The 16,515-nt window shown below is 44.7% G+C and overlaps 1 protein-coding gene across 4 annotated transcripts in view; it reads left to right on the forward strand.

The window, feature by feature from the left end:
- Nucleotides 1-16,515, forward strand: part of FOXP1 (forkhead box P1) — a 560,454-nt gene that overhangs the window by 535,822 nt on the left and 8,117 nt on the right. For 2 of the 4 annotated variants that reach the window (XM_080676551.1, XM_080676553.1), the window contains 6 exons: nt 4,686-4,887; nt 4,994-5,070; nt 5,670-5,771; nt 9,324-9,445; nt 11,118-11,187; nt 14,913-15,079. In XM_080676551.1, coding sequence (XP_080532677.1) covers nt 4,686-4,887; nt 4,994-5,070; nt 5,670-5,771; nt 9,324-9,445; nt 11,118-11,187; nt 14,913-15,079 — 740 coding nt within the window. Of the gene's footprint in view, nt 1-4,685; nt 4,888-4,990; nt 5,071-5,669; nt 5,772-9,323; nt 9,446-11,117; nt 11,188-14,912; nt 15,080-16,515 lie in introns of all 4 variants that reach the window. The other 2 variants (XM_080676554.1, XM_080676552.1) reach the window with 1 other exon arrangement.

Consider the following 16,515-nt stretch of genomic DNA (forward strand, 5'->3'; position numbering starts at 1 on the left):
AGTGCGGTGTTTGAAGTGCATGCCGTGTTGGATGTTCCTTTGTGTTCATTCTCTTTTCCTCTAACCATAGCAGTTAGGACTGTTGGAAATGGTTTTAGCTGCTATGAAAACGGAGCTCTCCTGTTTGGAGGGGGACTTTAACTCTGAAAGAAGAGGCCCAGCCTTCAGCCCCGCAGCCAGGCTGTGTGCGGGACAGCAGCACACGCAGGCCATGCTCTGCACCTTCCTCACTTCACCTTCCTCACTGGGTCCCTCCCACTCAGAGCAGCTCTCCAGGGTCCGGTCAGTGACTCCAGCCCCGGCGCTAACGCGGTACCAGGGCCTGGCAGAGTGGCTAGGGGAAGGCAAGGGCTGGGAACAGAAGCCTCCACTGCCACCCCATCCCAGCCTCCCCCAGCCTGGGAGGTCCTTCAGCCTCAGGAAGGCCTTCTCTGAAGGAACACACGGGATTCATGTAGGGAAACTCCATGCAGGACTTGACCCTGCTCAGGCCAGTAAACCCAACAGCAGAAAACACGAGTTCTGGGGGCCTGGAAGCCCCCCCGAAGCAGCAAGGTCCCTTGTGTTCGGTTTCAGCTTTGTCTTTTGTTCTCAGAGTCTGTTCTCATGTGAGACAAGAGCATAAACAAAAATACCGACAAGGCCTTATGGGAGACTCGACAAGTCTGTCTCTGTCCAGCTCTGCTTCAGCGGCTTGTTCATTTTTTTCTTTGTTTTTAATACGAATGACTCATCATCTTTAAAAGAGAGACGAGGTTACTGTTTAAAAAAGTAAAGATTGATTTTCTGCAGAAGGGCTAAGCAGACTATGAGGTAGCTGAGACAGTTCCAACAGCGGCTGGGATTCCCAGGACGGCCTGCAGCGACGGCCGAGCGCACCCAGAAACGTAAAAAACAAAACCCTACAGCACTTTTAAGTGACATAGGAATTTAACTTTTGGCCAGAGTTTCAAAGAGATTATCTTTGCCCAAATCATCACATGATGGAAACTTGCCATGTAGAAAATACCAGCGTTACTAACTTCTCTAAACATAGAAACTTCGTTTTAAATAGAAAGTGAACACAATAAGAAAAATAGGAAAAGAAACCCTCCCAGGCCAATTCCTTCCACTCCGTGCCCCAGAAAACGCCCTTTGAAACCATAACTACAGTCAGAAACACGAGGTGCAGCTGCTTTCATTTCCATTTGAGGGTTATGTTAAGATTTAATAGTTTACAATTAAGAGGACGATTTCAAGATGATAGCAAACCCATGCTGTTTCCGATGCGCTCTCTGTGCTGAGCCTGTACTTCATTTTTGGTCCTCGGAGCTCAGACGACCTTCCGCCGCGCAGGTGGGAGCACAGCCTGTTGGAGCCCTGCCCTCACGCGTCTTACCTGTCCCTGTGACCGTCCCCCCGAGATGGCTTCTCCTCAAGACAAGCATGTGAGCATCAGACGACAGTTGAAAAGTTAAGCAACTTCTGCTGCGGTTGACAAGGCTGATGCTTCATTAACTTGTTGGTTCAGCCTCAGAGGCTCTGGCGAGGCGGAGCCCTGTGTCTGCAGCCCACAGCGTCTGTTCCCTCCCCTCATGGGCTGCAGTCGTGTCTAATTTGGAATCTTGGCTCCTTCAGCAAATTAGCAATTAGAACAATTTTGTGGGAATATGTATATGTGTCATTAGTTTTCCTGCAAATTAATAGCAAGGGCAGAGGTCAGGCAGACATTTTCCACTTGACTGCAGCCCCTCTGTAGAGACTTGGCACTGGCGTTGGAATGGCCACAGCTGCTCTCAGCCACCCTCTTCCTCCAGGAACTGTGTTTTAATTAGTTTACCTCATAGCCATCATTACAAATATGACTGCCTCCCCTCCTCGAAATAAAATGACTGCTTCTACAGAATATTCCAGGGCCGTCCCGCAGCACTGCACATGATGGCAGGTCGCTCCATGCGGCATTTAATCATTAGATCACCTCCATCCGCGTCTCCTAATTAGAGTCCTTACAATACATTTTTATCTGGTAATTAGCCGAGATTGGCTGCTTCCTCTGTGGCTTGTTAGAGACAGCCCAGCAGTGGGTGTGGATCCAGTGTCATTTGTCACGCCTGGGACGCCCCTCGCTGCCCTCCTCTGGCGAAGTGTCTATTTCCACTTGCTCCTGATGTTCAGATGCCTCCCGAAAACTCTGCTATCCTGTTTCCTTTGTGGCTTGTGCTAGCCTGGAGGGGTGTAATGTTTCACTGCTGTTTCCTTGGTAGAAACAGTCCAAGTGTTGAGACCTTTGTAAAAGCTGCAAGAGTCAGATGCTTTTCACATTTTGGGGCGTTGCCATGTCTGTTACTCCTGATGTGAGCACCCGGAGATGCTTGCCTTCCGGAATGTTTATGTGAGTTTGGGTCTGGACAATTAGACTAGAACCCAGTGGACTTGAAGATCTTTTCCAAAAACTGGGAAGGAGCACGCATATTTTTTAAGGATGTTATATTTACATTAAAATTTGTCACAGTTTAAGAGAGTCATGTGTTTGGGGTAATGTTTGCGAAGTGCAGAGAGAAGCAGGAGAGGTGCACATCCAGGGCATGTGCGGGTGGCCCCGCCCTCCCCTCTGGAGGTGTCTTCGTGGGCCTGTGAGCTCCTGGGCAGCCGTCGCCTGCTCGCTTCCTGCTTTTGTCAGCTCAGCTCCAAATGCCGCCTGTTTGCTTAGCAGTATTTACTGCCTGTCATTTAGAAGCAGGGATGAAAGCTAGCCACTGCTGCCCTCCCAAAGCCCTGCCTACAGAGAAACGCAACTGGTTAGTGTTTCTTTTTTTTCATTCCATCACAGATGCCTGTGTGACCGTGGGCCCAGGTTGTGAATTTGGGCAAGTTATTTAATCTCACATGAGCCTCACTTTGCTTATCTGTACAATATGAGCAATAATAGCTCAAGAATTAGAGATGGTAAGAAAATTAAGTGAGACCAACACGGAGGCAGGTAGTACCACATGGTTCTTACATGGGGCATCTATGACTCATGGTGTTCGCTGTGCTTCGGCGCAGCGACCTCTGCATTGAGAGCTGTGTATGGTCAGCCTTCGCCTTCATGCGCTGATTTCCGACCCTTGGGTTGGGCTGATGCTTATAGTTTGTGCACGTGGCCAGTAATGAAGGTCCGCTGCGGAGAAGGGGTCACCCAGCCTCCCTCCTGCTCCCTCCCAGGGCTGCCATCTCGAACTGCAAGCACTTAGTTTGCAAATGTGTGTCAAGAAGTCAGGTGTCCAGCACTAATCAACAAGCCCCTCACAGCATTACCCAGCTTGCCCAGGGGCCGTCAGAGCAGGCAGTCTCCATAGCTTGCTCCTACCGGCCTGGGGGTTGCCTTGCAGGTGATCTTTGGTTGGCTGAGTCAGTACTTCAAGGAAAGGGGGATGAAAAAGAAGCACAACTAAAAGCTTGCAACCCAGCATTCCGTTCCCAGCACCACGTTTACACTTTTCCGTTAATATTTTCCCAAGGCTTTTTCTTTCTTTTCTTCAGATTTATTTTCTTTTTATGGAATTACTCTAAACATATTAGACAGAAGTTTCTCATGGCCTTTTTCATTGCTAGAGTATGAGCAAGGTTGAGTCGTCTCAATAATTGAAACTCTTCTTTTAATAAGTTCTTTGGTTATGACCTCAAAGGAATCGCATCTTGAATACCTTCCACAAATAATGCCGTGCACTAGGACTGCGGTGATGGTGAAACAGGCTTATTCTGTTATGTGATTCGAAATAATGGTTTGAGAAAATGTTACCAAGTAAGCCTACTCTGCTGAAGTTTCTTGGATGTGGGCCAACTGTATGTGTCTGAGCTAGCAGTTCTGTGTAAACTGTAATAAATATGTTGAAAATGATCAAGTTCTTCAGCACAGCCAGTTTTAATATTTCTATAACAACCATTTTTGGAAAAGGAGGTTGAGCCTGTTTGTCCGGTATTAATAAGAGAAGTACTTCAAGGTGAAAGTGAAATTGATAGAGACAAAGAAAGAATCAAAACAGTACTATTGATTTTCCTCTATATTGCTTCAAATAAATAGTACTCATTTTCTTACTTGACAAAGTAGATCACTCCAGTACTATATTAGTGAACATTGGAAACTTGAAGGGAAAAAAAATCAGAAATTTTACAGTTCCCTGTCTCTCAGATGCCATATTCTTATTAAATAAATACATTCCAGCCCTGTATGTGATAGAGGAATGAAGATTGCACATAAAGCCTTCAAAGGTCGTCAGTGCTGGCTGCCAGAGTGCCTGCCCCGGCTGTTCAGGGCTGTGCCTCGGCCATGGCAGAGATGCCGTGTGTTCCCATCCCAGATCTTCATCCCGAAGCACAGTAGCCTGTCCCTGGGCCATGTAGCATGGTAGCCCGGGTTATACCTGGCTATTTATATTTAAATTCATTAAAATTAAAGTTTTTTATTAAAAAGTAAGTAGAGGCAGTTCCTCACTGTGCCGCACACTGCAGACAGTCCTGGTGGGGAGCTCAGGGCGCCCCCAGCGCGTCCCAGCCAGCTCCTAGGTGAACAGTGTTTCCGTGGGGGTCACCTCATACTTCAGTTGATCAGAAACACCCACTGGGAGAAACAAGACGCGCCAGGCGCCCCGTGGTCCTGCTGCCTGTGGATGCTTCCTGGGTGCCCGGCTTCCGGAAGGGCTTTAAGAGTTGTCTTTTCCTCACAGCTGAACCTGGTGTCCAGCGTCACACTCTCCAAGTCCGCGCCAGAGGCCTCTCCGCAGAGCTTACCTCATACTCCAACCACCCCCACCGCCCCCCTCACGCCTGCCACCCAAGGCCCCTCCGTCATCACCACCACCAGCATGCACACGGTGGGGCCCATCCGCAGGCGGTACTCGGACAAATACAACGTGCCCATTTCTTCAGGTAGAGACTTCATTGTTGCCTCATGCAGAATTGCAATATGCCTTTCTTGTAGACCAGCTTCCTTTTTAAAAGTGATAATTAACAGGACAATGCTCTTATTTAGCAGATATTGCGCAGAACCAAGAATTTTATAAGAATGCAGAAGTTAGACCACCATTTACATATGCATCTTTAATTAGGCAGGTAAGTAAATAACACAGTATATGAAATTATATCAAAAGGTGTATGTGTACATGGAGGTATCATACTGATGAAGTAGATTTAAAACCGCTTAGTATGCAGGCATACTAAAACCTTGACTATAAGGTTTTTTAAAACTGCAATATATAACATAATTGCTTTTGATTGAGTATTACAATACGATGTGATTATTAGGAAATTCATTTCACACAACAGTGAAAATGAGCCTGTTTAAAGATGGCAAGTCAATTATCACAAGCCACAGTAATCTCTGATCCCAGAATTAATCTGAGCTCTAAATAATTACTGAGCTTTAATCAGCTAGTGAAATGTTTTGCATTTCTCTTTGATTCTGCTTTATGAATGACTAATAAATTAATATTTCTGTATAGAAACAGAAATAAAAACTCAAAACAATTACATAATTTCATTTTGAATTTTGCTATTGAACTTTTAAATACAACCATTAATCTTAGATCATTTTGGAAACCTTTCTTAGGATTTAGCTCTGAATCGTGGTTATTTTATATTTTCAAGAAACTGTATAATGATTCTGCTGATTTGGTCATAAATTATCTTTCTCTGTTATTTTGGCTTCCCAGGCCATTCTCGAGTCTCCGGAAAAGCAGCTAACACTAAACGAAATTTATAACTGGTTCACACGAATGTTTGCTTACTTCCGGCGCAACGCAGCCACGTGGAAGGTAAGCCTGCTTGCAGGCCTGTGTAGTCTTGCATCTTGCCATTTATAGAAGAGTTTATTGTTGAGAAAATGCAGTTGTTGTAAGTTACATTTATGTTGTTTGGGTCCACTGAAAGAATCTAATTTATAGGCCTATTTGATTGAGAAAATAGTTCCGAGGGTCAGATGGACCAGCCAATGAAAGCATCTTCCTCTGGTTGGAACATATAGGGAGAAGAAGCAGGGAACACTGTTGCCCACATTCTGAGGTTGTCCTGTTACTTATACAAACGCGATGCCTTTCGGTCTTTAGCCACCACCAGTATTTGCAGAGTTGCATAGATAACTTTTTTTAATGCCATTAGGAATCTGGAGAAATGACCAGATAAACTTGACATAACTTTCATTGGTTGGATAATATCTTAACCCAGTTACTGGAGGAAGCTTTGCAATCCGAGTACTAGCATTATATATGGGAGCTATTGCAGGAGAACACAATATATTCTTTATTAATTTTTTTTTGTTTAAGTCAAGAGACTGTCATTAGAGATTCATAGATACTCTGGAAAAGCAAAGTAACTTCTGAATTATGTAACTTCACTATAACCCCATTTGCTTTAAAACAGGTCTAATCCCATAGGTCCATGTGGATACCCCCAAACAAAGCATGAAGTCATATGACATACCTCATTTTCAGTTCAGCAGTTGGTTCATAGATTTCATTAGTATTTATTCAATTGTGTTAGATTAAGCCCTCACAAAATTTTAGACTTCCCACTTTCAATTTCTTGGTCTCTAATATTTTTGCTATAGAAAAAGACACCTATAATACGATATTTGTGGGTTGCTGTTTTGTTAGTGTTTTGGGGTTTCTTTGTTTTTGTTTTTTTGTTTGTTTGTTTGCATTTTTACTACCTAGAATTCTTATAATCCCTAAATGCCAAAACAATTAGGTACATTTAAAATGGAAATATTTTAGGATATTTTACATGTCATTGTTTAAAATATGATAGGGATTTATTATGGGGAGCAAGGGAAACTTGCTTTGCTTGAAATAAATGTCTTCCTTGTTACTTTCTTAATTTTATGAGAGAAAAACACAAGCAAAAACAGAAATCATACTACCTCCATTACATGCTTGATAAATTAGCATTATAAAAGAAAACACATGTAACCATAGAATTAGTTCTTCAAGTTTATAGAGCCTTGGATATCTGGTGTGGCCCAAGTCATCTTTATTAATTCCATTAAGACTCATGGGCGCTGAAGGGAACCTGCGTTCAAAATTCTACCCTCTTCCTCCGCCTACCTTGGGAGGTAAAATGCAAAGGATGTTTAGCTATGAATGCTTTTCTAAATTTAGGAAGTTGAGCCTGAAACAGACATTTTCTTCAAATTACCTTTTCTAAATATCAAATAATCACATTTAAAAATAAGTATCAGTTGTGAATATGGTATTTAAGCTCAGATCTTTAGATTTAACTTTTTCATTTTTGCAAACTATAGGAAAAAGCGATGTTTATATAAATATTCCTAGTTCTTGGTGACCCACCAATACGTATAATTTTCTCTTCGTGCCCTTATTTGTATTATGGTCTTAGACAAAACATGAAATGCGTAGAGAAAGTGACCACCGAAAATGGCTGACTCAGCTTTTGGGGAAACTTGATTTTTTTGTTGCTTTTGCTTAGATGTGCAACATCATTAAAAATGCAACTTAGGTTTTGACTTTACATCTTTGCTGACCTGGCTCTGTGGTTGCACTGACCTATAGCAGTCCTTTCTGCAAACATGGCTCTTTAGATCTGCTCAGTCCCAGCCACACAGATGACAGGGGTGAGGAGAGATGTTGACTCTTTCCCACTGATGTCTCCTACATGTGTCCAGGCCCTGTCTGGTTTGTTTTTTAAGGAAATGTGGGTTTATTTATTTATTTCAACTTCCTCAGTGTTGTTCTAGGTGATAACAGTAGATGCTTAGCATCCTTAAAAAATGTGTTTATTTAGAGACCAGACTACAGTTTATATGCAAAAAAGTTGTCTTACCTAGTACAATTATAACATGTCAAATATTTTCCAGAGATTTTTGTTTTGTTGTGCTTTTTTTTGATGCAAGGCTCTCGGACCTGTCCCTGAACCAGGTTTCCCTTTGCCGTCACCTGGGTGCGTGCACCTGCCCCCGTTACACTGACATACTCCAAGGCTCCTCGAGAATTTGTCCTGTGGATGCTCCTTGTGAGCAATTCATCAGGCGTGTAGTGTAACTAGCCTCATTATCTTCTAAACATTCCATATCAGAAAAGAAAAAATCCATCATTATCTCATTTGACTCCTCAGTGTCACCAGTGGCGATCATTAAGATTTATCATTTGCAGGATACTTTAGAGAGGGACATTGCAGGTGGTGGAAGCGGAGGGGCAGTGTTTGAGCAGCAGCTGCGGTATTGGAGTTAAGGACTGTGGGCAGTGTACATGAGGCCTGATGCAGGCATCAGCTTCTCACGCCCATGTGTCACCTACATATTCCCTATAAGAAGAAAGCTTTGAGTAAATGACATGGTCTCTTTGTAATGTCCTTATGTCTAATTCTGAGTCTAGATCAGTAAGTTCAACAGAAGGACTAGAGAAATGAGGCCACATGATCGCTGCACCAAAGGGCTGTGGGTTTTCCTGATGTTCAAGGGAGAGATGTTGAAAGCTCTCCCCCGCTCACTGGGACCCTCCTTTCTGATAGATTTCTGTAGGTGTCAGGGTTCTCCGCTGAGGGATGGGAAGAAATGACTTGTTTTAGTCTTAAGAAAGAAACGTGTCTGTAGAAAGGTCAATCTTGGAATATCATCATTTTCCCATTGAGAATTATTCTACTCATATGTTCCTTTGGCATCTTCTCAGTTAATTAAGGTACTTGCCCATAGTAAGAGCCAATTTCTGTGTAGATTCCGGAAGGTAAGGCATATCTTGATGATGGATGCTGATCCTTTGGGGTTTCTTTCACCCCCGACCCCCACTCCTGTCAGCCCCAGGAAGGACACTCAATGGTGAAACCCAATTTAGACTTATTACTAATTAAGCTGAAAAAACCCATAGAAGATTTTAAAGCCAAAACTTAAACAAAAAGAACAAGAACAAAATGTATTGAACAATAATAATTGAGTCTTCGTCTTTCCTGGTTTAAAAAATAGAAACAAGCTGCCCTTTTATGGGAGGTCAGTGAGTTTAAAGGGACAGTTGTACGCTGCTCATACTTCCTTATTTTGAAGTCACATGAACAATATTTTCAGATTTTTACTGTGAAATCTATTTGGGGCTTATATACATAATAAATTTTTTTCTTCTGGATCGCTATGATCAGAGACTAGCCTGAGATGCCAAAGTACAATTAATTTATGGTTTTGGTTTTTTATCTTTGCTTTTGGAAAAGGCACTCTTGACCACAAGAAGGTCATCCCTGGGGGTGGTAACTATAGCTCTTGGGGATGCTTTTACAAATGTGGGCTGTTAGGCTGAATTTACTGCTGTTTTTGGAGTCTTTTCTCATAGAAAATGTCAATGTTCTCTCTTTTATACTTGCTGCAGAATGCAGTGCGTCATAATCTTAGTCTCCACAAGTGTTTTGTGCGAGTAGAGAACGTTAAAGGGGCGGTATGGACAGTGGATGAAGTAGAGTTCCAAAAACGAAGGCCACAAAAGATCAGTGGGTACGTCCACCACGTTTGAACTTCTCAGCCCAGCTTGGATTGTGCTAACAAGTGTAACGTAGAGGCTTTTGGCTGCTAGATGGTGTTAGACCAAAGAATTGGTTTCACGTTGTCTCAGTTAAGGGAAGCAAAAAAGCATTCCATCCCTCCTGTTGTATACCCACCAGTCCCCACCCTGCTTGCCAGTCTTTGTTGCATCACATGCTAGTAGCTTTTAGGTGGCAATGCATATTAACCCTCACAAACCATTTGCTTATGCTTATTGCATTTTATTTTCTTTTTCCTGTTCCCTGTATTGGATGTCTGTTCTGCCCCCAACCCCGTCTCCCTTTGTTGCCACTTCATCTCCTTTGCTGCTGCTCCTACCCCAGGGTGCCATTCGCACCAACCTCTCACTGCATAAGTGCTTTATCAGAGTAGAGGATGAGTGTGGGTCCTTTTGGACAGTTGATGATGAAGAGTTTAAACGTGGCCGCCATATTCAACGAGGCCGTCCTCGCAAATACTGCCCCGATGAAAACTTTGACGAGCTTGTCGCACAGTAAGAGCCTTTAACTTGCTTTTGTTTTTTGTTTTCTGCTGTTGCTTTGGCTTTGCATGGTGGACTCATCCCATGTAGTTTCGCATCTCACCGGGTGGCAGTGCCACAGCTTGCTCCACGGAGCTTAACCGTGTGACTTGCACGTCCTCTCGGTTTTCCTTGGAACACCAGTGCCTTGAGCAATGCTTTTTTGATGTCTTTAATGCAAATACTGGTCACCTTTTGATTCAGCAGCTAACAGGGGCCCTATCACTAAATACTTCTGTGTGACTCGTAATCCCTCCAAGTAAAAAGGAAGCTTTTATTTAGAGTTAAAATTTGTGATTGGGTAAATTTCTTCCTGTTTTTGCTTACTCAGAATAATAATATAAATGTAGTGGATGTTTGATTAAAATGCTCCACGCTTAGTAAAGAAATGGATATCTGTGCGTATCCTTCCTCTGCTGGCTCCAATAAGTGGAGGTACTTCTTACCAGAGCCACTTCTTCCCCACAGTATCTCCTCTGTGATCATTTAATATTTTCACTCTACCAGATTAGAGATTTTCTTTAAAAAGTCTCTTGTCTTCAGTGACTGGACCCAGCATTAAATATCCTCCTGCCCCCCAGACTTGGCTGTGCCAGAGCAGCCTCGGCCTGCAGGGCAGTGACCCTCTCCCGGCCCCGCCTTCCCTCCGTTTCTCCCTGGAAACCCGCTCGGAGGCCTGCCCAGGAGCCCGGGCCCTTCCCCAGCTGCCACTCCCCAGCTTGGGGCCTGGAGAGATGCCGCCTGGAGTCTGGGAGGCTAGGGGCGCCCGGCTCACTGCCGCAGCCCAGGGCTCTGCTCTCTGTCGGAATGGCAGCTTTACAAACTGGCAGAGGCCAGTATTTTGTGGCACAAAAATTCATCAATGGAGGGAGTGCCCATTACTTAAGCTGCAGTTTTACACCCAGTTTCCTTGAATAGCAAAATCTGTATTCCCAGAGGAGTTCACAGACCAACCCAATAAAGCCAGGAGATCCGGAGAAAGCCCTCTCTGGTTGATAGTGGGGGATGTTTCTGATTTGGAAGGATGCCAGAAAGCTTGAACAAAACGTAGCTAGGAACTCAGGGGTGATTGCATTTAACTTGAGTTTTCTTTCTCTTGTGCAGTAACCCTTCCCTCATTAAAAACATGCAGAGCAGCCACGCCTACTGCACGCCTCTCAACGCGGCTTTGCAGGTAAGATCGATGGCCGTCCCGAGCGTGCGCAGGGGCAGTGCCTCCCCGTTCATCTCAAAATATATTAGCCTCACTCTAATTAGATATTAAATTTTAATTCCGTTAAACTTTTTTCTTAAGTGCACAAAGCATCGTCCTCCCTGGAGGCAAACACATCGGCTGCTTCAGCGTTCACAGGATGCTTAGCATTTTGAATATTGTGGCAAAAAAATTAAAAGTTCACTTATTAATATTTATCAGCGGTATCATAATTTCCATCCTCTTATTTCAGAATTTCACTTGAGGCAAAAATACCACAAGTGTAATTACTGCAGCACAGCTATTAATGTGCTGGCGATAGGCCGCCATCACGTGCCTCCTATTGTTCAGGCTCCACAGAGAAAGCGGGGCTTTTCATTTCTCCTTTTCAAGTCTATTTTAGCATCTTTCCTCTTGTGTGGGGCAGGGGCGCGGGGGTCCGGTGTGGGTCGCTGAGTGGTAGGAAGTTGTGGTGTGTAAGTGATGGAGGTGCTGAATAAACTCCGGGTACCGCAGATTGCTGGAGCCACCGAGGCACAGGGTGCCTTTCCTCTGGCAGATCGGGCCCTGAGCGCTGTGCTGGGGTGAGGCCGGCTGAGCAGGAGGGAGATCACCAGCACACCAGAGCTCCCAGGGCAGCACTCCGCCTTGCGCACCTCTGCGTTCCTGTGCTCCTCACTTCCCAAGCCATCGTCGTTTGTAAGCCAAGGAGGACCGCAGGGCCCCTCCGGCAAGTGCCTGGGAGGGACCCAAGCCCCTCAGCAGTTCCCAGGTCGGCTGTCCCTGTGGCCAGGGGCCCTGATTGAACTTGATCTACCTGGATTGTTCTGGAACACAGACCCAGGGAGTCTTGATCGCTTTTAGATGACATGTTCTGTAGATGGAGCTGCAGGCCACTGAAGACCTTTGCAGCATGCATTCTGGGGGCCATAGCACCCTGAGATCGGTTCTCCACCGTTACAGTGTCTGTGCCCCTCCAGAGGCCTTTGCACATAGGCAGATATTCATACTTCATGTGGGGGCGGCACGGATCCAGAAGCAAACGTTTTTAAAAAGTTCCTTACGGGATAATAATGAACCAGTGGTTGAGACACTTGGCATTATGGGAAAGGGCTGGGTTAAAGAGGAGACAATGATGGGAACCTGGCTTCACCGCTCATAAATCCAATATTTATTGAGCACCTACTCTGCATCCCACAAAATCACTCCCCAGGTCATCCGGCAGAGGCTCAGGCTCCCGAGAATGGATGGCATGCCTTTTACACAGTGTCCATGCGGAGGCAAATGCACTGAACTTAGCTTTTCAGTAATTATATTTATTTATTCTTAGCCTAAACCAAACCCACCAGGAGGAACTACACTCTGCATTTCTTTTAATTACGTGTAGTTTACACAGGAACTTTAGAAAAGCAAATGAAAGCACGCTTAGATGCCGCCACTGTAAATACCATTCATTAGCGACTACTTTCCCTGGAGTCTTGTGAACTGTGAATTTAAAGACTGCTCTGCTCTATCTGGAATAGTATTAAGATTACAAGCACATTTTACATTCATGAGGCGGAAAGGGAAAAAAGCAGCGAACCTCTGTCCTCTGGGTTCCCTCAGCTGTGTGACTGATTTCAGTTGGCATGCTCTGTGGTTGCAGAACCACACGCCCCTCATCTTCCAAACACTCGTTTTCTGCCTCCTCTGCACCCTCCTTGTTTTCACCGAGAGCCCCCAGTGCTGCTGCCGTTCCTGGTACCCCTTAGCACATCAGGAAGTGAGTGTGTCCGTCGGTGCCGCTTCCCGTTGGGGAGGTCTTTCCTTCCTCGCTCTGTGTGGACCATGGTCAGTATATGTGTCAGAAGAAACCTGTCTGCTGTGCAAATTAAATAAAGCCCCACCAGCAGCCTCCCTTCCCATTAGTGCCCTTTTTCACGACAAGTAGAAATCATAGCGGAGCAGCATCTGAAAAAGATCACTGGTGTGACATAATGCACGCTGCATAGTATATAAAATAGGACAGCAGAATCCACTACAGAAATATAACATTGGACTTGGGACAGATTGCATTATGCTTTGAAAAAGTGAAGTAACTAAAGGTAACTGTAAGCTTCGTATTTATAGATACCTTTTCCCCAGGACCCCGAGGCGCTCACATCCCAGGAGCGATGGCACTTAGGGCTTCAGCAGAATTCCTGAAGCGCCGTCATGTTTTCGGCAGAGGTGCCAGTTTGGTGTGAAACCACGTGCTGTGCGCAGGACCATTTATATAATTAGGCCCATCATACAAATTGCCATGCAGCTGTTCCTGAGGTGACATCAGCTACAAGAGGAACACTTGTTTAGGCATAAGCAGTTTCTAACCTTGTTTGGGGGGCAGGGGGGGTTGCTTTGATCATTTACTCAACGAAGAATGTTCAAGCGGCTCTGTTGTGCAGTGGGTGCCAGGTTCCCTGTGCAGCCAACTGGTCGTTTTTTAAGGGGACAAGGCTGGTTCTCCTCACTTACATCTTTCTTGTTTGAGCATCAGTGTGAGCACTTGCCTTTTGGATGCCTCTCGCCACTGTGCCTGTCGGGCCTTAGTCCCAGTCGGAAATGGCCTCAACCTCGAACACGTTGAGAGCCAAGGAGAAAGGACCCCAAGACGATGGCCCTGTCAGTTGGGTGACGAATTCATCCCCAAGAGCACATTCTCATAAACATTTCAATTTTATTTCTCAATTTTTAACTCGAGAAGCTGCTAAAACACAAGCTAGAGATGGCCCCACTTTGACCACGTTGCAACTGTCTAATGATGAAATGACCCAGTGAGAGCCACTCTGGGGTATTTCCAGGGAAAAGAGACTCATGATAGTCCCAGCAGAGCTTTCAAGTGGACAGTGTTCCACAGTAAGTTCAGGATTGTTTTTTCATCTCCACACTTTTTTGCTGACACTCATTTGGACTGACTTTGTCACCTTCAGTATAGATCTACTTAAGTTCCCAAAAGAAATACAATTTAGAGCTTCCTTTTGGCAGAGATTTATCTATCTATCTATCTATCTATCTACCTACCTACATACCTATCTATCCATCTATTTATTTTTAGTCCTAACATTCTAGGTGATTCTAGGTCTGAGAGTGAAAGATTTGCGGGTGTTACCTTCAACCAGTTTCTCAAACTACACTAAACAGATTAAAAAACCATTTAAACAGAAATGATGGGGGAAGATAAAAATTTATTCCAATTCTATAATCTCTTCCTCTTCTATAGGATCTATGAAGTAATGTTTATGGAAGTTCTCATAAGTTTGAGCTGTGCAGTCAGAATAATGTGATCAAATCTCTAATATCCAATACTGGAGTCATCAAAGTGGATAAAGAAATGAAAATTCCATTACATTTCCCTGTGATCTGGAAATATTCAGTTGGCTCTTGAAAAAAGGCATCAGACACAAACCTCATATTAGATGGCCTTGTCTGGACCATGTGACTCTGCCCAGCAGGGCTGATGGAGCCTTCCCTCCCTGCGGGCGTCTGATCCCCCCAGGGAGTTCTTTGAAACTAAGCTTGGGACGTGTGTCCCAAGTCTTACTTTTAAAGCAAAATCCTTGTCATTAGAAACTTGCCTTTGCCAACTACACTATAATGAGCTTAAGCTGAAGATGATTGCCTACACTCTTCGTGAGTAGCTCCCTTCTCTGTGCACCCTGCATCCTAATTGTTCTCTCGGTTGATGACAGGCTTCCATGGCTGAGAACAGTATACCTCTGTACACTACCGCTTCCATGGGGAACCCCACTCTGGGCGGCCTGGCCAGCGCCATGCGGGAAGAGCTGAACGGGGCGGTGGAGCACGCCAACAGCACCGAGAGCGACAGCAGCCCCGGCAGATCCCCCGTGCAGGCCGTGTGAGTACTGTCCCCAGAGACCTCTGCGCCAGACCTCCGTCTCCCTGTCCTATGTGCACACAAGCCTTTCTGCGGCCACTTTTTATACCTTTTCTATAATTTTTTATTTCCCAGAACCCAGTGCTTCTGGAAACATTTTAGCTCACTTAGCACCATTGTCTAACTTCCCCAGGAAAAGGGCCGGCTTCATGCAGCACTACCAAGTGTGCACAGCACTAGAGTGGGATCAGGTTGCTTCTCTGCCCTCTGCCTAGCATCCTGGGCCATTACTTCCACCCTCTGCCTCCCACCCTACTTTGTCCCCCTAAAGTCAGTGTGTACCACTGTGCAGCAGTTTTGTGTGTTCAGGTCTCTGGCATGCTGCACCTGCCAGGGAGAAAGGGATGCTGTTTGCCTGCTTGTGGGATGAGCTTCACCATGAACACAGTGCCGGAGCGCCATTCCCAGGCGGCGATGATGGCACAAATGAAAGGCAGCATGATTGATAGATTGCTGTTAAAATCAGAAGGAAAATTAATAGGAGCGTTCAGGCAGCAGACGGCAGTATAATGAGCGCACACGTGACTGAGTGAAGTGAGGGCAATGGCTATCCATGCTGAATGTGAATGGCCCAGGAGCAGGCAGACCCAGGAAAGGCTTCGGCCCCTGTGGGGGGCCAGGGGAGGGAACAGGCGGACCTGACAGTGCCCTCTCTCAGGGGGAAAAGGTCAAAAAGAAGAGAAACCACACTCGCCCAAATGACTGGGTTGGGTGGGGGGGTCATAGAATGAGTGCTTTTTAGCAAGTGGCTGCAAAATGACGCCCACTTTCAGAATAAACTGATCAGTGTGCCTGCTGCCAGCTCTCAGAAGAAGCTGTTTAACTACCGGGCCTCTGAATTACCGATTAACATCTTATTTGAAGATCATTTGAGCAATAGGAATGGAAAATATGACCTATAGCAATTAGCAACAGAATGAATTGGCATCTAATGACAGAAAAAATGCTGTCTGCCAGGGTAGTTGTTGGGTTGGGGGGATCTGAAATTTGATTATTTAGCATTTGGTTTAAGCCTAAAGTAATCTGAAAAGGATTTTTAAAGCTGGAAGTGATTTTTAGTTTATAGGAATAGTCGCTTAGCCTTTACTCCCCATTATTCTGAGAGATGTTCCCATAGATCATGCTTTCTAATGCTGCTTGGGGTTTCTATTGTATCACATGTTTTCATCTTTAAATCATTGTCATGACAGGAGTACTTATTCAGATATTAAGGAAGTTCAGAGCAAATATAAATTGCTATATAAGCCAATTCAAGAAATACTCAGTAGAGCAAAAATATCTGAAGTTATTGACTAGAAGTATACCATTTCTCATAATCTTATGGACTCCAAGGTTTAGTTGATGTATATTCCTATTATTTAGTTTAAAGGACCACTTAAAAAGAAAAAAAATAAATT

Source organism: Plecotus auritus (assembly GCF_963455305.1).
Source record: "Plecotus auritus genome assembly, chromosome: 6".
Classification (NCBI taxonomy): domain Eukaryota; kingdom Metazoa; phylum Chordata; class Mammalia; order Chiroptera; family Vespertilionidae; genus Plecotus; species Plecotus auritus.